The sequence below is a fragment of the Frieseomelitta varia genome, unplaced genomic scaffold (assembly GCF_011392965.1).
Source record: "Frieseomelitta varia isolate USP_RPSP 00005682 unplaced genomic scaffold, Fvar_1.2 scaffold_67, whole genome shotgun sequence".
NCBI classification, from domain to species: domain Eukaryota; kingdom Metazoa; phylum Arthropoda; class Insecta; order Hymenoptera; family Apidae; genus Frieseomelitta; species Frieseomelitta varia.
In genome coordinates, this window is record NW_025110445.1 from 155,120 (window position 1) to 181,401 (window position 26,282).

Consider the following 26,282-nt stretch of genomic DNA (forward strand, 5'->3'; position numbering starts at 1 on the left):
GTAACTGTGTGTATTTTTCGTTATGTTGCAGGTAAGATCAACCTTGTTTTCGTGAGGATCTCGTCATCCATTTTCACGCATTTGTAACAAGTAAGTGAGCAGGTTATTCTCCTACGACGCTTCCTCTCAAAAGTCGTAATTTGCTCGCTCGTAAGGAATTCGATCGACGGTAACGTCGGACGTCGTGCCGCCTCGGCAAATGTACCGGTAACGGACCATTAGATTTTCGAGCGCGATTAAACGCCTCGCGGTCGACGCTCCTTGAAAAGTACGCGAGGGCGAATATCTGGGACTGGATAAGTAGAGAATTTTCGCGGCTCGGCGAGAATTTTCGTCCGAAACTCTTTCGCGCTACAAGTTAATGGCTTTCTGCGCGTTCTTCCTAAGCTGTATCTCCGGCGAAATTTCGGCTGGCAACGAACTTTCAACTTTTTATCTCGTCGCGACGTGGCTGAAACTGAATTCAACTTTCCTCCGCCTGCTTGCACTCTCTCCTCCTCCCTTCGCCCCTCTCTCTCTCTCTCTCTCTCTCTCTGTCTGTCTTCTTCTCTCATCTACTCTTTTAGGTTACACGCGCCGACGTTGATATACGGAGTAACGCTACCGCGTTTCTTTCCGGGCTGAACCTAACCCGGGGAGAAAGAGCCTCTGTGTACACACAGAGAGACGTCACGTGAATGCACGTAGCTTAAGAATGCCCCCTCGCCGCCGATTCAGCGTACCAACACGCGCGTAGACAGGGTTCACCCTGTCCTGTGGGTGAATGCGCTTACACCGAAGCTTAACTCGATCCGCCAGCAATCCTCTCATTAGAGAAGGGACCTCATTATACGGCTGCGCGCCGCGGGACCTTGCTACGATTATATTACATTATTGTAATTGATTGCAGCACATGTAACTGCGGCGTGATTCTTAAACAATAAACTCATTACCCGGTAACAAGGAACGCCGATACGGCGCGCCGCCGGTAATAACCTATCTCTCCGGTGGCTGGTTGGCTGGCTGGCTGGCTGGCTGGCTGGCTGACTGGGTCCTTGCGCGGAGGTAACATACAACAACCGATCCTCCTTCCTTCGACGACCGATTCGCCTTCTGATCGATTCCTCGACTCGGAAAGTCCGATCAACAACCGATCGTAAAACGAGAGCGGCAACCGATCGTCAATGCCGCTGCTCTCGTTCCATCTTCCAGTACACCCAAACAGTATCGCCCTTCTCTCTTTCTCTCGCTCTCACTCTTCTCTTTTTCTCTCTCTCTCTCTCTCTCTCTCTCTCTATCTCTCTGTCTGCCTCTGGCTGTTGCTCTCTACATGCATCGATATATCTCCCTCTTTTCTCTCCCGTCGTCTCTGTCTCACTCCTCTCCGAGAGAGCTACGCCCTCTGGCTTTCGTCGTCCGGCTCAAACACTCGAGAACCATCAGCGCGCGCCACCATCGGTTCGGAATTCATCCGATCTTTGCCATTTACTCGTAACAAATCGCCGACATTTCGAGAGCGGAGAACCGTGTTGAATCTGCCTCTGCGAGTTGCACGGTTCGTTGCGTTGTTTGTACACCTCGGACGTGTACACCGGATCCCGGGGGAGAGGGGCGGGGGTTTGCCGCGGATCTTGTCACGAGATTGAATGATTAAACCGATCCATTTTCTTCTGTTCCGCCGCTTCTTTGAGCCCCGCCTGATGATAAATCGAGACGAGTGGCTCGGCGATTAATATCGCGCGTTCGCTTTTCGACGTTGCGCCGACAACCAGGGGGTGGGAAGGGGAGGTGACTTCTTCTCTTCTTCGTGTTTCTTCGTTGATTCGAGGATTTCTGACGTTTTCAAATCGTCCAATGCCACGAGACGCAATTATTGCACATTACATCTGGCCAAATTTGAAATTGATCCAAAGGCAATTCCATTTGCAGAAAGCATACTACGCTAAATGCTTCCACAGAACATTGTAGCTTTTTAAATGCAATGAACGTCATCTGTAGGGGTCTAGCTCTGATCTTGATCCTGCAGCTAGGCCCAATGAAGCAACACGCCAATACAAAAAAAAAAAAAGAAAAATAAAAAGAGTATACCGACAACAACCGACTCGAGACCCAAACACCGATTCTACGCGTAAACATTTTGCACATATTGCAATCAAACCTATGGTTTTAATTTTCAATAAATTCAATTCAATTCAAAACAACAAACGTTGAAAAGATCGGCTACATGAAGCCGACATCCCTCCCCGAATATACAGATTTTTTTCGTACTTACTTTACTTTTCCTGCAAACGCTGCAACACTCACATCCTAACGATCAGCAAACCAGCTAACGTAGATCTAAATTAACATTCTGTTCAGCAGGTGATAGAGCCCTAGAAACTGGTAGAATCAAGACCGGAGATAATTAATTAAAAAAAAAATCTCTCGTCACATCTTGTAATAACACACTGCTCGTCTATAACTGCGTTATCGCCGTCTACGAATTACTATCCTCACTGTGCAGTAACCTAAACGATCCACCGTGAATACCACCAGATCCGTCACAAATTTCACGCAATTTGACGCGATCGCCAAGAGAATTCCGATACGACGCTTCGCGCGGCGCACGTGTTGGCGAAATAACCGCGGCTCTTTCCGAGAGGAGGCAGCAATTTGTATATCGACTGTCTGCGATGATCTGATCGAAGGACGGACGAGGGTTGGTGGGTAATGTCGTGAACTCTTTTGACCCGCGCGCAGGCTGGAAATTACAGCGGGGGCAGGATTTACAGCTCGGCGGGGCAAAATGTAGCAGGTCCGGCGCGGGTGCCTTGAAAATCGAGGCAATCACGGGAGACGCGATGCTCACGTCAGAACCTAGGCGGACGCCTAATCAGCCGATTGCGCCGTGGAAATACCGTTCCTATGGAATGTTAATGCGATCTACACCGGCGATCCTTAGAAACCGCGGCTCTTCGCCTCCGAACACAACCGTGGCCGGGCAAAGCGCCGAGACGACCCACTTCACCACCGCACGCACGTATCGTTGCGCAATAACGCCGACGTTCCGCCGCGGCTTCCCTCGATTGCGATTATCCCGCAAACACCGACCGTCCGACAACGTCCAGCTCCCCAACGGGCCCCTTCCACAGATACTTTTCCATGTCCAAACACTCTTTCCACTCTTTAATGGAGACGTTCGCTTCCTCCTCATTATCTCTTCCGCGTTTCGAGCGGCGAGTGTGATTCCACCGAACCCGAAGACCCCGCGTGCGTTTCTGCAGACGCTGGATTTCCCTCAAGACCCGTGACGCTCTGAGAAACGCAGTTCTAGAACTCCAGTGACTAGAATTCGGTCTAGTCGAATAATTTTCGGCCCTGTCTTTTTTTCTTCTGATCACGAGTTTTCATGAAAACTTGCAATACTCGATTGTAGATACACAATACGCGTGTGTTGAATGAAAAATTTGAAATCGTAGTGACTTGGTACTTGCACTTTGAGAAAAGAAACTCTTAGATAGAGGAAACTCTTGTATCCTCTTAATGGAAATTATCAAAAGAATCTCAGAAGTGGTGGTTTACTTTTTTTTTTTTATTTTAAATATAAAAGTCTGTTTCTATACAGATCGTTATCTATGTAGATAATTATGTATATAGTTAAATATCTACATACATATTCTATATCTATGAAAGATCGTACACAATTATGTATATAGTTAAATATCTACATACGTATTATCTACCTGTAGATCGTTATCCGTACGAATATCATTTGTTGTCTTCTTTCTAATCGTCTGATAACAACGTCCATGATGCAACGTTTTACAACGACCTCTGAAAAATACCGTCGATACGAACGCGGAAATAAATCTTTCTACCCAGCGGAGAGGTTCCCCGCTTGTACCTTCCTCTGTTCGAGAGGAAAGACTCGCGAAACGATTTCGATATGCAATCGTACCGACTGAAATTCCGAAATAATAGGGTCGGAGGTCCGCGGAGGCCACGTACGAATGTTCGTACGTTGTTGCGAAGATCGAACACCGTTGCTCCCCTTTCCACACGTTTCCCGAGACACGGACGCGTAGCTATGCCACTTTTGATACGGTTCCGGCTGGGCAAGGACCTCTCGACCCTGCCTCGGGTCGAGGCATCGCTCGGAAGGGTCGGTCGCGAGGCGACCAGCTGGCAGAGACCTTTCGCTTAGGTGCTTTCAAGGTGTGCTGCTGCACGTGCACGTGTTCAGCCGTGCTCACGAATGCGCGGCTTGACGCGTCGGCGTGATATCGCATAAACGCGCGTTCCATCGTCCGTTTCTATCGAAATCGGAAGAAACTCCTTTTCTTCCGCATGCCTGCCAGTACGCCGATATTTCACGCGGCTAACGCATCAAAATTCCACTTGGATCCCCGAGTGTCTTTCCAACCGCCCCCTTTAATTACCGGGATCGATGTCAAGAGGATGATTGAACGTAGGATCTCTGATTAACCGGATAGTATTACACGCCTGGCATTGCTCAGTCACTTTTGAGTCGCGAGCTCCCCTCAGTGGATAATTATTATTAGATTGCTTGGTTGTTTATACGAGTGTTCGTACTCTCGCGTGTGTAATTGATAACGTGGGAGATGAACAGAGTATTCTTTCATTTAACCGGCAAATATTTTCACAGCGTGCAAAATGTACCAATGAAAAATTGTCGACAATTGAAACTCATATAATTTTGTAAAAAATGGTCCATTTGGCTTCATTAGTACAAATCTCATGAAGTACAAAATCTCTATTTCGACAGTGGTGAGTTCATTTTTTTTCTTTTTTTTTTTTTTCTAACAAGTTTACATTGTGTAGCGGGTGGGAATTTTTAATACTGTCAAAATTTAAATTCGTGTAGAGACACGAAAAAAATTTTTTCTATGACCAGTCTACTACTAACGAGACTTAAAGATTGAAATTTTCTCTTTAGAACTACTTCTTAAAACTCGCTGTACGATATTTTTTTCATTCTATTGAATTTTGAATAAGATTAAAACTTCAAGAAACGCTAATATTTCGTCATCTAATGTTCAAAGTTCAATGAAATGGTAAAAAAGAAATACAGCAAGTTTTTAAAGAGTCGTTGTAAAGCAAAGACTTCAGTCTTCGAAATGATGATTGATGTATTTCACAAAAAAAATTTTTTAATATTTTTACGCACGTTTGAATTTTCACAATTTTCAAGATATCTTCGCTTTTCCACTTGCTACATCTCGTACTAAATCATGTACTAAAGAATTTCGAAGAGAACAAACTCTGCTCAAAGTAGAAGCTTCACGTTTCAAAATGAGACCACGTGAATTGCCACATAACCTTCAGATGCATCTTTTCATACGTCACATTCTTTATACGTAAACTTTCGAGCTTCTCTGTGAAAATACATACTCAATAAAAATCGGAAACGAAATGCTAAGATTGGATATCTCGGAATGTAATTCCAATTTGACATTCAATTTCGCAGTTAAACGTTCTCGATCGAAAGTAATCCATACGATCACCGCAATTGTGGGAATCTAACAAGGTCTGGAACGTCTTTGATTAAACACAGAATTTACAGATTTCTTACACGAGCGTCAAGTTCGTGTTGCAATATATTGAAGAAAAATCCTCGTAAACGATTTCCAACTGTCGTGTCCACACCTTGACGTTTATAGGAAGTGTACCTTTGGCTGAATGTTCGGAGGATCATCGGTTGCGATACGTTTAGTGGTTAGCTGTCCGTGGCTCGTTTGCAGCCGTCACGATTATGACAAGGTTAGTTATTAATTAACCTTTATACACGGCTGTTTGTCACGATCCTGCTACTAGGAAAATACTGGTTCATCCAAACGTTATGATGCAGCATAGTTTATGCCAGGGGGTTTATCACAGTGTCCATCCTTTTCTCTTTTTTTTTTCTACGTTAAATCGCGATGATAAACATTTTTAATTTTAAAACCCGGGATATATCGCTCATATTATCCCCTTCTGTTGGAAACTTTCAAGCGAGAAATACTTAAGAGAAATTATTCTGCATTATCCTTTGGGAATTTCAGCTTTACGATGTAAATGAGAATGAATTCGCCCCAAAGAGTATCCTCTTTCTTTCACGCTATTACTTAAATTCCGGCGATATTTTTGCAAACAATAACCCGACGAATTCTTCCAGGTGTAATTTTGACAGAAGAATTCCCTGCAGCGTAGATAAATTTCGCGATTAAAGTCCCCGAACGAAATTGTAAGAGCGAGATGTTTCCAAAAATTCTCTCCAAAAGTTCTCTCTGCTTTCTAACGAGATGCAAATGCTTTCCACAAAAGTTTCGACGCTGCGATCTATTTAGTTTCAAACGAAATAATTCGAGAAAGGGAATCACAGATGCGATCATTTCGCGACAAAGGAAATTCGTGCGTATCTCCACACGAGGTAAAATGAGTCGATGGTGTTTAATTGAAACGCTGGAATATTCCCTTTGTTTCGCTTTTCCGTTCTGTCTTCTTTTTTCCCCCTCCCCTCCCTCGTTGCCATTTTCTAGAATATTGAACTTCGGGACCGTTTAGGTTTACGGTTCGAAAATATTCAGGTAAAAGTACACGCGTGTAGAAAAACCGACGCGAATGAATGAATAATGGTCACGTAAAGCGTCTGAGTCTCTGAAAGATAAAATAAAAGCGAAGAAGAGCTGACACTTTTTTTTCTTTTTTCCTAATTCGAATCAAAATGTCCCTCGTCGCATATAAATAAATTCTTACCTGCTCCGCATAACGAGTCAACGTCTGGGATTATTTTGCATGTACGGTTATTCGCATCCGACGCGAGGACAGCCGATCTGCAAGATCGCGAATTCTTATCTGGCCGCAGAGGCGCCTAATCCTCTCGATTCAATCCGCACAAATTGCCCTTTACAGGCAACTATAATGAGACGGTTTTAACATGCGTCACCGGTATCTACTTACGCAACTATTCGATAATGTCGCGAATAAAATCAACGTGATCTCGCGGCGCGCGTATGTACCTGACCGCTCGTACATACCTGAACCGATGTATCTGAACGCGTGCTTGTACATGTACAAACGTGAATGCGGAAGAAAAGTGGAGTGGACTGGTAACGAGCTCGATTACAAATTAGATCGACCGATCATTACAACGACGGAGTTTCCACGTATCATCTCTTTTTGTTTCTTCTTTTTTTTTCTTTGTTTCTCTCGTTTTTCTCTTTTCAAAATCTGACGCGCCGTCATCGGTATAATTGCAGTCGTAGAACGGCCGCGATATCGTGCCAATTTTTCTCTCTCCCTTCATTTTTTCTTTTTTTTTTTCTATACCAGGTATTTTTTATAGCATAGAGAGAAAGACGCAGTGACGCGGGTATAATTAGTCTGGCCACGATCAAAGCGTTCCTCTAATGCCTTCGAGCGGACGCAAAGTGACAACGATGAAAAACAGCAGCGGCGTGTGGCGTGGAAAACGCGAGGGAAATATTTAAATAAAATCGACGCGTCGTTACGGCTTCGAAAAATGTTTACGTGCATTCTTATCTAAGAGGAAAAAAAAAAAAAAAAATGATAAAAACGACGGATTCGATTAATTTACTTCGCGTGTTCTTGTTGTCGCACAGCGAGAGAAGCGCGATTTTTTTTCAAAGTGAAGTTACATTACTGAAATCGCGGTAAATTCATCGAATTGCGACAGAAATGATTTTCGTTGCTGCCGGCACGTGACGAGATGGACAGACACTCTGATATTTCACAAAATGCCATTCTGTCCAATTTTTCTTCACCGTTTACGCAGATATCGTAGATTGCAACAATTTCGGATTGCAAACTGTTAATTTTTAAAATTTCAATTTCATTCCATCGCCGCTCTCGTGATCGTAAAGTGTAACGAAATTTCCAAAATTCTCAATTCTTCTTGAAAAAATTCAAACGTTGTATTTCGTCCTGTCTCTCCCACGCGCGACGATGAAAAGCGTGCAAATGTTTTTCGTGGCCACTGCACTGGTGTGTAGATAGAAGATGGGCGAAATGACAAACATACGAGGAATCTGGGTGGCCACGGAGCTAGTTTCTCTGCAACTTTTCCAGAAGGGTAGCCCGGCCCGTTCCCTGCTCGATGTTCCAGCTCGCATGAAACGTCGGGGACGGCCGCTTCATGACCAAGAAACACTCGAGACTCTGTAGGAGCGTAACGTCCTCCCCCTCGATCGAGGAACCCAATAACTGGAAAACGCAGCGGAGCGTGCAGAGGTGCCTTCGATTCTTCGAGACCTATACTCGAAGACGGCGGATAGAACCGAAAGGAAAGAGGAAGAGCGCCGCGCGGCGTGTGTCGATTCGCGTCGAATCTCGAAACGAGTGTGCGTCCAACCCCAACCCTCCCCGCCTGTCTCGAGGCTGGGCGGGCGGATATCGCGAAGACGACGTCGAAGGGGTGAAAAGCGAAACCAGGTCGCCGGAAAACGACCGCCCGTCGTTGAATAGGATTCGCGATGCAGCAAACGAAAAATAGCCACCGTTTCATACTCACCGGCACAGGAAGTCTCTCTCGCCTAAACAGAGCTCCAGACAGTGTTGCCGCGAGGAGGCGTTCATTGTTCTGCGCGTGTGCCCCTGAAGACGATGCCCCTGGACCCTGTCGATGCACCAGGCACGCTCGCATGGTTTCACAGCCAAGCAGCTCTTCTGAGCGTAAATCGTGAATACTGGAAACTGGGACTGCGAGAGAGCACCTGCAACACAACAGCAACACACCGTCGAATTCGCTTGCACATTTAGGACGATGAAAATTGGGTTTCCCCCTTTCTTATCGCTTTCGAGGTCTACCCCGAGGATGTTGTTAAATAAGTAGATGGAAGAACAAAGAATGAAAAGTGAATCGCGGATCTTACGAAGGCGCCACGAAGAAATGTTCCGTTTCGAGGCTCCGCGTCGTGACATTAACCCATTGCGCTGGCAACTGGTTGCGCGGACCATAACGAGTGTACAATAATTCGTCGCTTTCTTTTTCTTTCGAACTCGTCGGTGTGATATCACTGGGTAGAAATTATTAAGAAGTAATAAACTTATCATTTGTTTTGCCCTTCGGTTACATTTAAATATACTTGAAACTGAGAAAATGTTGCAATTTGGGACAAAAAATTCTCGACGCTTAAAAAGGAAGAATTGAAAGTTTCGACATTTGCGATCGTCCAAATTCCTTCGAACTTTATTTTTTTTTTTGCTTCCAAATGAAATATATTTTATTTTCAAATTGCAGAGCCTACGAATCAGAGCGTAGAGAGGAATATTCATCTGTCTGATATCTTATAAAGCTTGCACGAGGCGCGATACCGAAGCAGCTAACTCAGTTGTAACCCAGCTTCCCCCAATTTCAAATTGATGCGGATGAATGGCTGTTGTCCTCCGAGTGGACGAAAGTATCTCTCGGCTGGAGGCAGCTCGTTATTCTTTCGCTGTCGATCGTCGAGTCGAGAGGGACAGGGGCCGCGTTAAGTGGCGGAATAATTTCTGCGCCCTAGTGTCGCTGTCGCATCATTCCCTTTTACCAAATCATAATTAATCTCGGCAACTTGACGGATATGGGTGGGGCGTTTTCGATCGTGATTCGTTGGAAACTTTTCCACGAGAGAGATAGATAGATGAAGAGAGAGAGAGAGAGAGAGAGAGAGAGAGAGAGAGAGAGAGAGATCGTTCATGGGAACAGGTTAACGTGGTAGCTAGTCCGCCAAAACACGGAACATCGATCTTCCAGCAGGCGCTAAAGATATTCAATTACTTGGCTCCAGGAGGCTTCGCGGGACTAATGACTGTAGCTAATTTTAATGGCCGGCAAGAGACCACAACCGGTAACCACAACGTTAAACGAACGTTCGTTCTGCGGCTTCGGCACGATCCGCGATGTCGAATCGTTCGTAGAACGTCAGATACACAGTAGGAAGATCTCTTGACGCGTTACGGGCCGAGGGGTAAGCGCATTATAGTAATCAACGGCCACTTCCGGGGGCCTATATGTAGAAGACAGGTACCATTTACTCGTTATAATGCTACCGCATTACCGGATAATGGAGCATCGTCGGATCGTAAATATTTCACTTGGTGAACATCGGACAGAATTTTTCTCGGACAGCTTTCCTCGCTTCGTACGTTGCTTTCCAATCGCTTTTCTCCTTATTCGGCGTTTGCTACATTCGGCGAATCAACCGTCTTAAATCGTGATGAATCGAACGTGAATCAAATATAAAATAGAATATTAAATATCTCTCTTCGTTGCTGTTTCTTGCAACAATTTGGGAGTTTTCGAGCTATTAATTAAATTCAATTAAAAAGAATAAACAAAAGTTCACCAAACAGTCTAAATATTCCAAAATATTCTGTAAATATCGTAGTGGGAAATACATTCAGAAAAATTTTCTTCTTCGGAGAAAGTTAAACGCTCGTAGAGACGTTCGTGGTTTCTCTACGGCGAGGGAAATTGCAGGGAAAAATTCGCAGAGAAGGAAAGAGCGAAAAGAATACGGTTTCCTTAATTATTTGCGTTATCGCGATCTCTCCCAGCTCTGATTCATAAGCCCCCGTGTGACGGGTGGTAATTAAAAATCCGTAGAACCGTGATCTCGGTTGACACAAGACACGGTTTACCAATTAACTGTCCTCACGGTTAGTTAACATGGAAATGGCTCCAGCATCCACCAGGGGCCAGAATCGATTTGCCAGTGACGCGCGAATAGAAAAAGAACGCGTTCGTACGTGGACCGCGAAGGGAAAGAAGCGTCACAAGCGTAGACCGTGGTATTGGCCGCCGCTATCGTTCCGTATTTTTCATCGTTCGTTTAACCAGCCTTCCCTTCCGTGTCGCTCGTTTCGCTATGAAAAATATCGTTCCTGCACCCAGTACGCCACAAACTGCTGTTGGAATAACTGAACGGCCAAATGCGTGATAAATACCGGTCGTTAAGTGTACCGAGCAAGACTAATTCTTGAAGGGGAATTTAACTTTATCACGAAACGCTTGATGCCTCGCTATTCATTTCGCTCGGTTTCATTCGGCGTCGGTGGATTCCCGCTTGTCCCCCCGTTTCCAGACAGATTTTCCAACAATCGCGAGTAATAATCCTTGTTAAATGATAGCCATTGTTTCGCCTGAGCCGTGAACGTATTTGGCGTGGAGCCTGACTTAATTTCATTTATACTACTGTCACACTCTTGTTTTGTCGAAAGTTTCCGAGACGTCGGATTTCCGTAAATCAATCTGGAATTCTGCTGTCTGTTTTTAAATTAGAAGTCGCACCACCTCGGAGGAACAGTGCTATCGAGGAGGTATTTGGTGAAATATTTTATCGACGGTGTTTTTGTAAAATCAATTCGTACGAAATTAGTATTCATTCGGTACGGATGATAATTGAAAACTGATGCTATGTATATTTTCAATTGATTGACCGTAAGACTGTTTTATTTTCTAATTGTTCCGTTAATTATCAATTATCGAGAAAAATTCGTTTCGTCAATTATCAGTTGTTTCTTATCGTTTCTCTCGTATGAGACAAACACTTTTGTACATGAATGTCTCGTAAAATTGTCGCAATACACGCCGTGAACACTAAGTTGAACTATACTGAAATTCAAAGCCACTGTTGTCAAAAACAGCTGTATTTAAAGCAGCAGCAAATACTTCGACTGATCTCTCCGCGCGCGAGAATTAACGAAACAGCGACACTTGCGATTTGCATAGTAAACTATCCGACGGTACCAAATGCCAATCCCTCTCCAATATGTTTGTACGCGATATGAAATCTGTGTAACAGCAAAAGTCGCGCGCGCCGTGCATCAGCGAAGGAAAAGGAATACAAATTGCTCGTTGAGGGTATGAAACGAAATAAAACAATAACCGTGTCGAATCGAAACTGCCAATCTCTGAGAGCACGACGTTCTGGCGCTATTCCAGCTTCCCTTACATCTCCGTTTTCATTTCTTCAGCCTGGGGATGCAGATTCCGAGCAAGATTGCGTGCAGTCATAAATCTTTTAATTTCTGCCACGATACGAAAATCAAGTAGCAGGGAGATTAACGTGCTTGCTTTCAAAGCTACCCATCGTCGGTCTTCTTCCCCCTCTTGCAAAACTGGATGCAAACTCCTCTACTTTCCAACGGCGTATCGACTTCATTTCTGTCAGCAGGTTATTCGTCTTGGGGACGCGCCTTATCGTTCGACCACTTCTACCACGGGAAAATCTTCCCCGCCGCGGAAGAGGACGTATGTACGCCTTCGTGCTTAGGAGAGAAACGAAATAGCTTTATATCGCCATAAATCTGGCAGAGATTTATCGATCGTCCGTACCGTCCCGCCGCGACGTCCTACGTCATTTCGTGCACTAAAACACAGAGGTACACACCCTGTGAGCTCGAGGGAGCACGTGTAGGTTGTCGCGGCGCCGAATGGAACTGTGGAACGGGTCGGCGTCTGCAACCTCGGTATTACGGAACAGACGATCGCCCAAAATGATGCAAGCAGACCGCCTGTGTTCCACGGTAACCGTGGAGCTCTACGCGCTCCAGCCCTCTCTCCAAAGACTCTCCTCGTCGCGGTGAACTTGATGTATAATCTCGGTTTTCTTTATCTATTGTCGGACGCCCCTCTCTTCTTCTGGCTCCCGGTCTCTCTCTTTCTCAGCCGATCGCCATGTTTCATTCCACCGGCTGCTCCGACTTCCTTTCGCAAACACAAAGGCAATGAAATTCCTTCTTTACGTGGACTTTCCGCGATTCTTCTCGCATTCCGATACAGGGTGGTTTCGCTAACCGCTTTGAATATTACCAACGTTAGGAGAGGAACGTCACGATTCTTTCTTTCCCTCTGATGGGAATCGTTTTGTAAAAACTTGAAAAGGAAAAAAATATTGGACTATTGATCCGGATAATAATTATATTTTTCATACTAAACGTGTACGTCAAACGTGTCTTTATCGAATGAAAGTACTATTGCTACTATTTGCTCGTAGTATCAACTCGTTGGATTGATTCGAATTTTAGATTAAATTTTTATTTTTTTTTATTTTTTTTATTTTTTATTTTTTGATTGAATTAAATTGTCTGACAGTCGATTGTGCATGGTCGAAAGATGGATAGATTTCAAATTAACTTCGTCAAAAATTCACTTTCTGCAGCCGTGACATGATCGATTGTGAAAGATTCCAATCCATTCCTTAACTTGAGTCTTTAATTCCTTAATTTAGTACTTTGGTACAACAATCGGAGGAAAAAAGTAGATTTTTCTATAATCGAAGCGGTTGCAATCGCTTATTCATAAATATATTGAATGCAATCCGAGAGAAACTGAAACTATCGCGCGAACTTACACGATACTAACTTATACCAATAAACTTAACGAACATAAGAAACTGTTAATATCCATATTATTGCAAATTAAATGCTAAACTGAAATTGAACACCGCGCCGTTCGATAACTCGTTCAATTTCTCCAAGCCGGTTCTACTCTACGATTATTATTCTTAATAATTGCTATTTTATAGCTCATAAATATATTCGACGACGCCGCATCAAGTACTACGGATGATTATTAAACCGAGCCACTTAATTATTGCATTAACTTTCGAATTTGTTCAGGTCTGAATCATTTTGGATTATAGACTGTTATAAGCTGATCAGAGTGAATAATTATAATTATATAATAATAGATGTTGTAATTAGTGTAGATGTTGTAATTAGGTATCGATGAAAAATCTAATGCAACGTTTACCTCTATCTGTCTAGCGTGATTTTGAATTATTTATGACTTACCACGTCTATGTTGTATTAAGTACATGTTAAGTCGTTATGCATGTTACTTTTTAAGTACAGATAATTGAAGGATATTGATTCTTTTGTACATTAAATATTATTAATATTGAATTCGCATATATTATGGCGCCAGTCGAAATAAATAATTTTATGGAATTTTTCAAAATGAAAGAAGTAGTATTAGGGGTACCCACAAGCAATGTTTCCTCCAAATTTAATAAACATTGCCGTCTAGTAACAATAATTTAACTTATTGTAATATAACTTATATTCTAGTAAAATAACATTTAGTGTGTTTTATTCTAAATTATATCATAGATTGAAACTATTAAAACTATTAAAATAGAAATATTAAAACTAAATATTAAATACTAAATTATAAATACTAAATATTAAAACTATTAAAACTAAAACTATTAAAACTATTAAAATAAAATTATTAAATTACAGAACTATTAAAACTATTAAAATAAAATTTTGCACAGTCAAGAAACGACATTACTTATGGATGTCCCTAATATTTTCAATTCACTGAGCTCTCTTCAGTCGTTCCGGGGATCGCCATTACAGTGAAATACTTTCTTCCTGTCTCATTACACGAATTTCCATAGGGAATTTCATTTCTATAAGTCCAGCGTTCTTTTCTTTTTTTTTTTTTCGACCACGACGCTCGTTGGACCACCCGTAATAAGATTGTGCCACGTGCTTGTACGTTCGTTTCCCAGAGCATAATTGCGGCCGGTCGTTACGCCGGCTTAACGTGCCGTGTAAAGTCACAGTTTTTCAAGTAGCCGCCGACCGGACGTTACGTAATTGTACTGGCTTTCGCGAGTTGTGCCTCCATGAAACGAAGAAACGACAAACTGGCTGACCGAGAACGACAGGACGACAGAGAATCAGCCCAGTGATTGAAATGAACTCGGTTTTTCCGACTTTCCTTTTGTCGATCCGAGATTGATAATACCAGTTCTCTGAAATTTACTACCATGGCGCTCATTGCCAATCAAACGCTGAATGTCCAGATCAAGCAAGTTACATCTCGCCGATGCAATTCGCGTGAAAATTGAGTCACGTTTGTTCTTCGTTTTCCGTGCCAAGTGAAAATCGCTCGAATAAAGTAAACGGTACAACTTGCATGAACACAAACTTCAAACGAAATTAGTTGAATCTGAGTAATTTAATCGACTCGAGCGGGACTCGATGCAAATCGAATATCTAAAATTGTGATACCAAGCCGAGAGGCAATTGATAAACTCTCAAGTTCATTTACAATTTGAAAAGATAGACTTTTGTATTTTGTATTTTAAAGTGATTTGGGGCTACGATAGAAGAAGGCCAATTATTGAGATAAAGTTTTAGTTAGTGCGTCTGATTAGACGAACTCCAGCTGGTTGAATCTACTCGTATCTGAACGTGAACTCTTACAATTAGTGTCAGTGATCAAAGAGTCTAAATTTCCTTCCACGTTGATTTTGTAATCTTATGAAGTCTCAAGAATTTCAAGAAGTGTTCCTAATAATAGATAAATTATTTCTCGATCAGTGTCACATGGGTATATAAATGTTTTTGCTAGTATCGTTGCTCTTAAATTTCGAAACAATCATTAAGGGATTAAGTTCATCCAAAGTTTGTTAATTTAACTAACCTGAACAAGAATTTTGATTCGTCTTTTCTTTTGAATTTAAGTCGTCCTCTACCGGTCGAATATTTCGAACAGAATATTTCGTTTCATTCGGACTTGACCATGGGGCTAATGCGAAGCCTCGAGTGAAGTTTCCCATGTATACGAAGTCTGAATAAGAAAAGTCTTCTCGTTGAATCGGCGCCAACATTTTCAATCGCCCTTTGCACTCGACAGAGGCTCTCTTTTTCTCCGCCTTCTTGTCTGCTCGGCAGACAGTGATGCAATTCGAGGAATTGAACGCATTCGTACTTTTAACATCCCCCCCCCCCCTCCCCCCGACTGTCGTGCTTGTCCTCCTCGTCACGACCACTTTTCTTCTCCCCCTTTTCCTCCGTTCGTCCCTTTTCCTTTTTTTTTCATTTCCCTTTTTTTTCTCTCCTGCCGTTCATCCCATGCAGAATGATGCGTCCACGAGCCTCCGAGATTTTACTTTCAAAAATGTCACGACAGTCACCCTCTCTGTGTCGCGCATTACGTATTCCGCTGAATTATTTCGAAACGTTCGAACCCGTCTTTGCGAGACACTTTCGAAATATCGTTTCTCGTCCGGAGTAATCGCGAATTGTATCATTTAATTTTCGTCGGAATGATTTTACGACGCAAGACACTCAAGACTTGGTTTTCTATATTTCTCAAGATAACAGAGAGTTAATCAATTCTAGTTAAGTACAGATCTCTTCGAAATTTAAAGTTCAATCTCTTTCTTTCATTTTTCGTGTTCAGGCGTATGTCGAACGTACCTCACCGCGCGAAAGTCAGTTCTGATTTCTCTGAGAAAATTTTCCACGAAACGTGGGAACAATTAGCTAAACGCAGGAATAGCTTCCCCTGGAACGTGTCGCGAAACGGGACGCGTGCGGTGGGCAACCGCCCGGAGAATACAATATTCCAAACACGTGTACGTTCTAGTTCAACCAATTCCTCGGCAAATGAAATGAACATCCTTTCAGGCGGCGTCTAGCCACGATAATCGTAACAAAGTTACCGCGACGTAAAGCTGTCAGGCGCAACGAGGACGACCCCGCGCGATAACCCCGTTGCACGCTCTTCAACGTGGGTCCGTCTTGCTTCGCACGCGAAAATATGCATTTCGGTGGTGTATAATTGCCGTAAATACGTAACAGCGACGCGAGCTGAAGGCAGAAGCCTCGCGCCCGGCTGGCTCGTCACTTTTTCAGTCCGTGTAATGTCGTCAGAACGTTCCACCGAGGGCGCGGACCGTGTATCTCTGATGGTATGTTTCTAATTTGCGTGCATGCACCGTGCACCCCATCAGGCGCAGCAAGAATTTAATACACGAAACCACGCCTAGCTTAGTCTACGAAAGGACAGACAGACAGACAGACAGAGAGAGAGAGAGAGAGAGAGAGAGAGAGAGAGAGAGAGAGAGAGAGAACTGAACCTATGCAAACCAGTGCCGCTCAAGCACAACACCACGTACTAGCTGAGTCACGAGCACGCGACCAGATCTGCACGACTGAACAGAGGAGCGGTTCCAATAACGTAATTACTTTCGTTGCTTCGCCGGAAACTGTTCACACTTCGAGCACGCACACCCTGTACGTCGGTTCAATATGCTTGTAACCTGGTGATTTTACCAGTCGACGTGTGCGCGCTTTTTACTCGCGGAAGAAAACTAACTGATTAAGGGGGAAAGTTATCCGGATCGCTTAATATGTACGAGTGTATTACTGTCGGCGGAGAGACAGACGTAGACTTTTGATCAATACGCGCGTTTGGCGTATTGAATCGATGGTTGATTCTTGGAAGAATTATCAAGCTAATGTTGGGCTGCAATTTAAATGTAACGCGTGAAAGGAATTTTTTTTTCAATATTTTGATTTTGAATGGAGATCCTATTTCATTCTTATCGTGATCCTTTTCTCGAATTGTACAATTCTGTAATAGTTTCTCAAAAAAGTATTTTTAATGAAAGTAGGATTGGAAAATGAAAATTTCATTATCGAAATAATTACAAATTGTTGTGTCATTTGTTGAACCAAACTTAAAAAGATGCTCATTTCAAATGAAATTGGAATTGAACAAAATTTAAATCGTACTCAATATTTTGTATCACAGTAAGTTTTATGCTTGCACCTCGTCCTCTCTATTCGTTTATTTTTCGAACAATTTAAAAAAAAAAAAAAGAAAACATGTACAAGCACGTAAACAATCAAGCAATCATTGAACACGCGTATCTACAGCGATCTCTAAATAAGGATCTTATCTTACGGTAATTCAGTATTGAAAGAGCTCTCGACTCACCTCCGTGGTATCTATAAACTGCTCACTATTTGCATGCGTACATCGATCTCATCGTATAATGATGTGTTGGTAAAATCCTTTGAAGAACCATCCTCATGCATGTATTTGTCTACTCGGTAGTTGTAACGTGCAGCGCTTTAATACGCTTTATCGAACACAATTGGCTACCTCTGTAGCCTGAAGATGAAATAAATAGTCGAACGGTCAGGTATGACGAAGTCAATGACTACTGGTTGTATCTTCATGACCGGCAGTAACCTTTGAACCACGAATGACTATGCAACATCGGTATTAACCGATTCGGAAGCTTTCAGAGATTTGCTCCGAGCACGATGACTAAACGATGTCCGTGTACGTTGCTTGTAAATGCTAAACCTGCGAGCGGAAACGTGTAATTGATGGACGTGTCCATTTTTCTTTTTTTCTCTTTTAGATTCTAACTCGACGAAGAACGTTTAGAAGCGTGTTCGTTGTTGTAATTCATATGTGTATACAAGTAATAAATTTCGACAAATTCCAATCTTGTGACTGTTTACGTGATTAACATTCGAGTCTTTGATTCCACGAGTACAATATGCGAATTAATTCCAAGAAAGATCTAATTAACCGTGTCCCAATTAATGAACGGTTCGCATCGCCACTGAGAAGCACCTCAGTCGGGTCACTACATATTTATAATACAGCAAGTGTCCACTTGATGATCCCACTTTAATCCATCATAAGCGCCACTCGGATATTTAAATCACTACCAATTATCTGTATCCACGTGTCGATCGATAACTAAGCGACGAAACTCAAATTTCAACCTCGATTGAAATACATGCTTCAACATTTCACGTAATAGCTTTTTATTTTCTACCAAAGACATCACAAATGCTGGCCTTTCTCGTGTCAAAGTTTCAAAATTGTTAAAGCTAAAGTTCTATAAAAGAAATTCGATATAATGCAAATCTACGATCTTGGTGGGAAGATCCTAAGCAAAGCGTAGGTCCTTCAGCTACTAAAGTAGTGAGAAGTAAGTGAAAAGAGTAGTGAAGTAAAAAAGTAAGTGAAAAGTAGTGAAAAGTAAGTGAAAAAAAAAAGGAGAAGAACACAATATCCGAAAATAGGTGGAAAAAAAAATGGGAACCCATTGTGAAAAATGGTCGAAAAGGCGCGCGACACGAAGCTCGCGTGGCACGAAGGCGTCGTCCCCGGCGATCGTCGGTGTCTCTTCCTGGCTCGGTTATCTCCGACTATTAGCGCTCGACTCTATGCAAATTCAGCAGCAAGCTGTAGCGGTGCTGTTCGAACGGACCCCATAAATTCCGGCGGACACGAATGATCTCAACCTCTCTCTCTCTCTCTCTCTCTCTCTCTCTCTCTCTCTCTCTCTCTCTCTCCCTCGTGTCCTCTCTGTTTATGCTGTGGTATTCGTGGCTGGTCGTTTGACGACACCGTGAACGTATACCACCGCGATGTAAGCGTACACGGAAGGTATTCGCTTACGTACGCCTTACTTACCTGGATATCCGCGGCCGCAACCGCCAGACGATACACGCGTTCACACGCGCACACGCGTGTACAAAGGCGCGGGCACCCGTATTGCGACAACGAACGCTTTAACGCTTCGGTTCCGCGGCGATCGGCCAGGTTACCCGCCACCTTTTCCCTACGTGTACCAGAGAACCTAGCCGAGTTACCACTACGAGTTACTCGCGCCGGTATTTAGTATTCGAAAGGCATCGGACCCACGGCACTTCCCACGGCTATTTCGAATCCGCTGTGTATACACTGTTTCGGTATTCAATGGCTGGCGCGACCACTCGACACGCAACGCTCTCCGTTTCTCCTCGTTGGACACACGAAAAACAGACGGCGGAGCATCAGCCCGTATTAATCGTTCAAGGTTTTTGAACTCGATCTCCGCGGAGCGAGCGAGCGAGCGCGCGGACTCCGGGGACGTGGAGTAAAACGATACTTTGACGTTGGGAACTGGAATGTTTGGAGGTTTTAGCTTTTACCGTGGACGGAGAAGAACGGAGGTGGGTTTGCGTGGTACTTGTTTGCTGAGGGATGTTTGGGCTGGTAATGGTATGTATAGCAGAGCTAGAGATTTCTCGAAGATTTTATTACTTTCGGGGGACTTTTTGTGGAAGACGGAAAAATTGTTGGAATTTTAATTTCCGAGATTTTTGTCGTTTCGATGCGGCGGGATTTATTCTGACGCATTTCGAAATGAATAAGAGATCGTGTGTATGTGTAGAAATTATACACACAGAGATCAGAGATGCCTGAAGGACACGTAATCCGTAAGAAAAAAGTTTTTACGGCGGTGTTTCAATAATTTATCGAGTCACTGCTACAGTGTAAAAATCTCGGAGTTGTAAAACAGAATTTTATTATGCCTCGTGTGGGATTCTACGATGTAATATAAAATATAGTAAAGGATGAAAGTGAGATTTTGATGAGATGGGTTAATATAATTTGAAATAAGAGAATATGTGCATAAGTTACTAGAATTAAAAGAAAGCTAAAAAAAATACGTAATCCAGCAACGAGTTTTTATGAGACTTCATCGAATCACTATATACGTAAGAAAGAATTTCTTAACGCCTTGTGCGAGATCCTGCAATATGATCTAAAGTACGATCAACAGAATATTCATGTGATATTATCTCACCGTAGATACTCGACTAAGTTTGAATGAAATTTAAGTTAGACCGTTCGACTTTGAAATGCTCCGTTTCAATTTACATTCTATATCTTGCACATGTGATGAGCCCCATCGTTGGTCTGCACCATCAGAATAAAGCCAAAACAAATTAAAACAGGTCATCGTGGAAATTGCGTAACGCAACCTAAACTGTTCCGCTTCAGCTATTGGAGATGTTTGAATAATTACGTTTACAGTTGAATGTCTAATAAACGGTTCAGCTAATATCCCGCTTCTTACGATTTGAGTAACGGTAGCGCGAACGATTTATTATTCCCTAAGTGCTGGCATTTAAATAAAGTACAGTGTATGTGTATTAACCGAGCTCTTGTATTACGTGCTAATCTGCGGTATGTGATAATGGTGACACGTGATGAGCTACATAAGCTACATATCTTGTACCAGTTATTATGCACGGAAGTGCATTATATTTTGTAGATATTCCTTCCACCCAGTATCCAGAAAGAAAGCTTTAATACAACCACGTTTACAATGAATACCACCCAAGTTGATTTAGGTTTCGGTTAGGTTTAACTTTGTCGATGTCGATTTGTTTGTTGATATACCTATCGTACCAAGTAAGAAAAGAAATAAGGGATTTTAATTTGTCGTCGATAAACGTTAATGTTAATATAACGTTTATGCGTATTGTCCTGTGTAAGATAAGATTCAAGAAGTAATTATAATCTATCGCGTGTACACTTCTCTCTCTCTCTCTCTCTCTCTCTCTCTCTCTCTCTCTCTCTCTCTCTGTCCTTTGGTTTTATGCTAACAGTCATCTATCGTTTCCTAGTAATTTTTTCTAAAACAAATACGGTATAGTCGTCCATACTCCGTTAGTTATGAGACATATTAAACACCTTTACGACTCATCTATCTACTATACATAATAAATCAGTCACCGTATAAATTTAGACGGTGTCGAGAAGAGTAACGGATCTTCCTACACACTTTTAACGGTATCTCGATAAATCGACCCCCCCCCCCCCTTCTATATTAAATTTTTTATTTTAAGAAACGATAGAAATTACAACTGTGGAATGTATACGAGTCTAACTTCGTGAAGATCTCAATCTTTTTCATGATTCGAATCGTGTATGGTTTGATATATTATCCCTCTCGATCCATACTGAAATTTTTTATTTCTAATATAGGAAAATAGATCTGTCACAGCGAATTTTTACTTTTACTTATGTCGACGTATCTAGAAAAATATCAAAGATACAGTTTGCGTAGGAAAATTAATCATTTCTGCTGATAAAATTATTCTCCAATAAATATTTCCAACTGAAGTTACATTTAAAATGACAAACATTTATCAGAAATAAATTTCGTCTCATCCTCTTTGATCTGTTCACATTTAGAGTTATGTAGAAAATACTAATTGCGATTGTCTAATTATGTCACCAACTAATTACTGGATCATTCCTCAAAAAAAAAAAAAAAAAAGAAAGCAAAGATGCGGAAAATTATCGTTTCTTCTCCGTGTGCTCCTTAACATTCGTCTACTATCACGTATTCAAATACCAGCGTACAAAAATCAAGCAAGAATTTCTCGGACAAACATTCCCGGTTCATATTTCACGTTTCCTTTTTTGAATACCATCTCCGGCATCGATTGCCGATACAATTGTCAGGGACACCTTTATCTTTAGCCGTGTTGAACCAGGCAATTTGCGTTGACCGACCGTTATGGCATGGCAAAACAGCCGATCATTCGTTACGACGATCTGCACGTATCATCGTTGCTAGCGTGTTTACTTCCGTTCACGGTCCAAGTGGTTCGTTCCTCGAATTAACCTAGCACGCTCGTATTCAACGGCGCTGTCTCCTCTGGCGGGACAACCGTGTGTGAAATTGACTCGTGAATTATGTGTAATTTGTCACAGTAGTCTGCTGGCGGCGCCGAGCCGCGACTTCGCGGTTATACCGATGGCTGCGCCCAACGTAAACGATCCTGTATGCATGTCGCGTCGCATGAAGCTCACCCTTCGACTACACGGGGCCTCTCTCTCTCTCTCTCTTTCTCTCTCTCTCGCTCGCTCGCTCGCTCGCTCGCTCTCTGCCGTGCAATTAACCTTAGGCGATACAACAGTTTCAAGAATTTGCAAACTATTACCACTCGCGTTTGTTTCACGCCCTCGTGAAACGACAAATTTGGAAACGTAGTACACACAGAGGAATGTTTGTTCCCGCTTAATTCTTGGACAGTTGATGGTTTTTGCAGTCGCGTCGATGGTTGGGTCGAATTTGACCTAATGGCATAGATATCTCTCTTTCTGCGTAGCCGAAGGCACAAGTGGATTTCTCTATCGTTGAATATTTCGATGTTCTTATCTTCGGATTAATTGAATATTTTAATCTTTTCATCTCTGCATTAATTGAATGTTTTAATGTTTTTGTCCTTGGACAATGGCGACGATGTTACTTTTGAGAATAGAATAATTTTTCCTTTTAACTGTAACTGTGGAACTTGAATAACTTAACACCAAAATAACTACCGAAATAATCGAAACGACTAGTTTATGATTTTTGTTAAAAACGTCATGGATGTAAAACAACGTATTTTTAGTGATTTAAATAACTTTTCGTAAAACGTATAAATAAAAACTTGTGCACTTCATATTTGTATTATGAAGTTATTCTATTTCTTTCACTTTACTTTAGTGTTTCTAATGGAAATTTTACATTTTAATCGTCGGTTGTTCCAGTGTTAAGAAGCTACAGTATTCATTTAGACTCTAGTTATTGTAGTTCATTGATAAACCAAATCACACCGTTTCTCGTATTTTAACAATACTGTTAAAATATCTCTACCTGCAAACAGTTTTACATTCGCTAAACATCGATCGTCCAGCTTCAGGCGAGACATCCAAGAGCAGCCTGCCGAAACTATGAATTTTCGGTCGCCGGCAAAAATATATATCGAAAAGCCATCGCTGGGCTTTGACTCGGTTTCGCGCAAAGGAGTCGGTGGTGACGTTTCACGATATAAAACAGCGGCGACGTTTTCGCGGCACGATTGCGACAGTGGCGCTGTACGTTTGAAACCCGTACCCGGGATCTGGATAACATTTGACCAACGGAATGGTGGCCGTAAGTAGATGGAAATAGCTGAAAGCAGTCTCTTCTATTTTAACTTCGTTCCAACCCCGGTCCATGTCGCGGACCCGGATAATGCTGGCAGTCGTTAGTTTCTAATGGGTTTCAGCTGTTCGTCCTGGACGAGCCGTCCTTATCAAAAGGACGAAATGGTGGCACTCGTGTTGCGGCGGCTGCTCAATCACACACGCGAAAATGTTAACATCGCTCCCCCTTGACTCGCTTCGTTTCTTTCGTTTCGTATGAAAATCGTTTGTTATGCGTCGCGGCCCTGACGCGTTATGCACGTGCGGCGCGTTATGCCGGCGTGTTCGTCGGTATGCGGCCAGGCCCCGTTATCCAAGGATGGTTCGATGGCGAATAACCCGACGCAACGTGGCGAGTGACAGTAAATACCCGGACAATCAGATCGTGAAATCATTTCCTCGATCTTTCGTTAACGCTTCTGTGATTCCTTCCGAGCTTTCGTTCTGTATGGTTGCCGCCATGGAATGCATTCCATCGGACGGTATCGCCGAGTGGTACCAGAAGGCCAAACGCACAATTTCGTTGCCTAACGACGAGAATTAAAAGATCCTCGAGAAACCGTCTTCCTCGAGAAATAATAACGCGAGCGATCGACATTCTGTACCAGGAAACGAGCGCGAGTTTCGCTAATGAACCATACCGATTTACCCGTTTAATTGAATCTGACCGCCGCGGAAGAGTTCCCGAGCGTTTCCACAGCTGCGCTCGTATCTCACGCCGAAATTGAAATAGCGAAACGACGGCGCGCAAGAGTAGGAAGAGGGAATTCTTCGGAATGCTTCCGGCTCGTATATTATTATCGTTTATCATTTCACGGTACTCACACAATTTCTCACGGTTTTTCGTTTCTCTCCTACTTCCGCGTGTTTTCCCCTCCCTGTATTTTTCAGCCCCGGTTTCTACCCTGGACCGGTAGGTAGATGGCAGTAGGTAGATCCGCGCGAGGCCAACAGCCAAGCCAGAAGCTTTGGAATTCTATCGGATTCCGCGCGGCCGACCTTTACCGGCGTTGTCAACCTCGTTTGTTGCAAGGCAAACCGACTTAAGCTTATAATCCTCTTTGATCAGCAGTTAGAATTTAACCGTGGGCGCATACGTTTCGAAGCTGGTAATGCTAAAAGCTGAAACCAAGCCAAGCCAAGCCAAGTCTCCCGAATATCGCGGCGAATATTTTATGTATGCGGTGGTGTGTGCCCCCGGCCGGAAATTGAGATCGTCGGTTTCAATTTGCCAAATAACGATCATAAATTACACCGGCCAAGAATATATATGTATCCCCTCTGTGCAGACTCGAGCGGCACAAGCAGTCGCCGCTAAATCGTCAAATTAATTTCACCGGATGTAATGCATGCATAGTGTATCGTCGCTGTCCTGGAGAACGTCGCTGTTTTATTTATTCAACGCGGCGCCGCGGCGAAACCGTTTAATAAACAATTTCCCACGGGCCTCGGCTGCAACTGTCCCTGTTTTCCAGTTTCCGAGGCTTCGCCCACAGCGCGCGAGAGAACCTCTCTTTATATCCGAAGTATGCGGGCAACAAAGTTTAAATCTCTCTCGGACACTGGGAGCTCGCTAACTTGCTATCGGCAAGTCGGTCGGTTGCGCGACTTTCCGTCAGAAAGAACGCGCGAGGGAAACTTCTCGTCGACGGGTCCAGCCCCTCTCCCCCAAGGTTTCTTCGCGAGGAGGCCACTTATCCCGCCTATATCGTTAGAAAAGTTTCGTCAACGATATCGTCGCGATTTTCTTTATCGAGAAGGAGGCATCTCTCTTTCTTTCTTTTTTTCTCTTCTCTTCTCTTCTCTTCTCTTCTCTTCTCTGTATACTCTGAGCTTTCGTATACTAGACGCAGTCTTTTTCGAGTCGCGTTTAAATAAAGACACACCGAACGATAAGAGTGAAAAATGACTCGGCTGGCAAGCTGAAGAGCGTCGAGTGGATATACATACGTACGTATCCACGAGCAACTATGCGCTACTAAGGAGAGGCTTGTGTCGGGGGGAGGCCTCTCCTTTGTCTCTTTTGTCGAGACTCTTACACGCCCCAGTGAAGAGAATCAAGCACAAAGAAAACGGCGGAATTCTGAATACTGATTGCGCGAGAAACGCGAGCGTCGCTAAAGTGTAAGAAATCGGCCCGCAAACCGTAACGATATATGTACATAGTATGACTCGCTGTGCACGCTTTTCTCTCCGATGGCTACTGTTTGTACGTGTTTGTTCTTGTGCATTGTTGCGCGCGCGATGGTGGATGCGATTCTTCCGTCGCATATTCGGAGGAATTTGTCGAAAGCTGAAAGCAATTTCGACGCTGTTGGTTATTTTTGACACGACGTATAATAATTATAAAATTATTATTCCACGCTGATTTTATCTCGTACAGTTCTGAGAAACTTGTACAATTATTTTACTATGTTCGACGAGCTCTTCGTCCTTGAACCATTAAGAACAGATTAAAGAAATGTTTTCTTAACTGATGGAAATACTGTGCGCAGAATGCACAGTAACATTCGCAGTGAATGATAGGATGGATGATTATGCTCGTTATAACTAATTTGAAGTCGCTAATAGATATAGGTGGAGGGGGGGGGGGGGGGGGGGGGAGAGTAATAAAGGCTGGCGTTCCGTTCCACCGAGCGCAGTCCATTCCCAATACCACATATTTTACTTTTTACGAAGCTTTTTCAACGCCAGGGAATGAAATACTCCGCAGCCGTGCAAAAACCACTCGAAGGAATTCTTCGTTAAAGAAAAA

General features: G+C 43.0%; 1 protein-coding gene across 2 annotated transcripts in view; it reads right to left on the bottom strand.

The window, feature by feature from the left end:
- LOC122535101 overlaps positions 1 to 26,282 on the bottom strand; it is a 246,490-nt gene that overhangs the window by 60,020 nt on the left and 160,188 nt on the right. For both annotated transcript variants that reach the window (XM_043666325.1, XM_043666324.1), the window contains one exon: positions 8,489 to 8,690. In XM_043666325.1, coding sequence (XP_043522260.1) covers positions 8,489 to 8,690 — 202 coding nt within the window. The remainder of the gene's footprint in view (positions 1 to 8,488; positions 8,691 to 26,282) is intronic.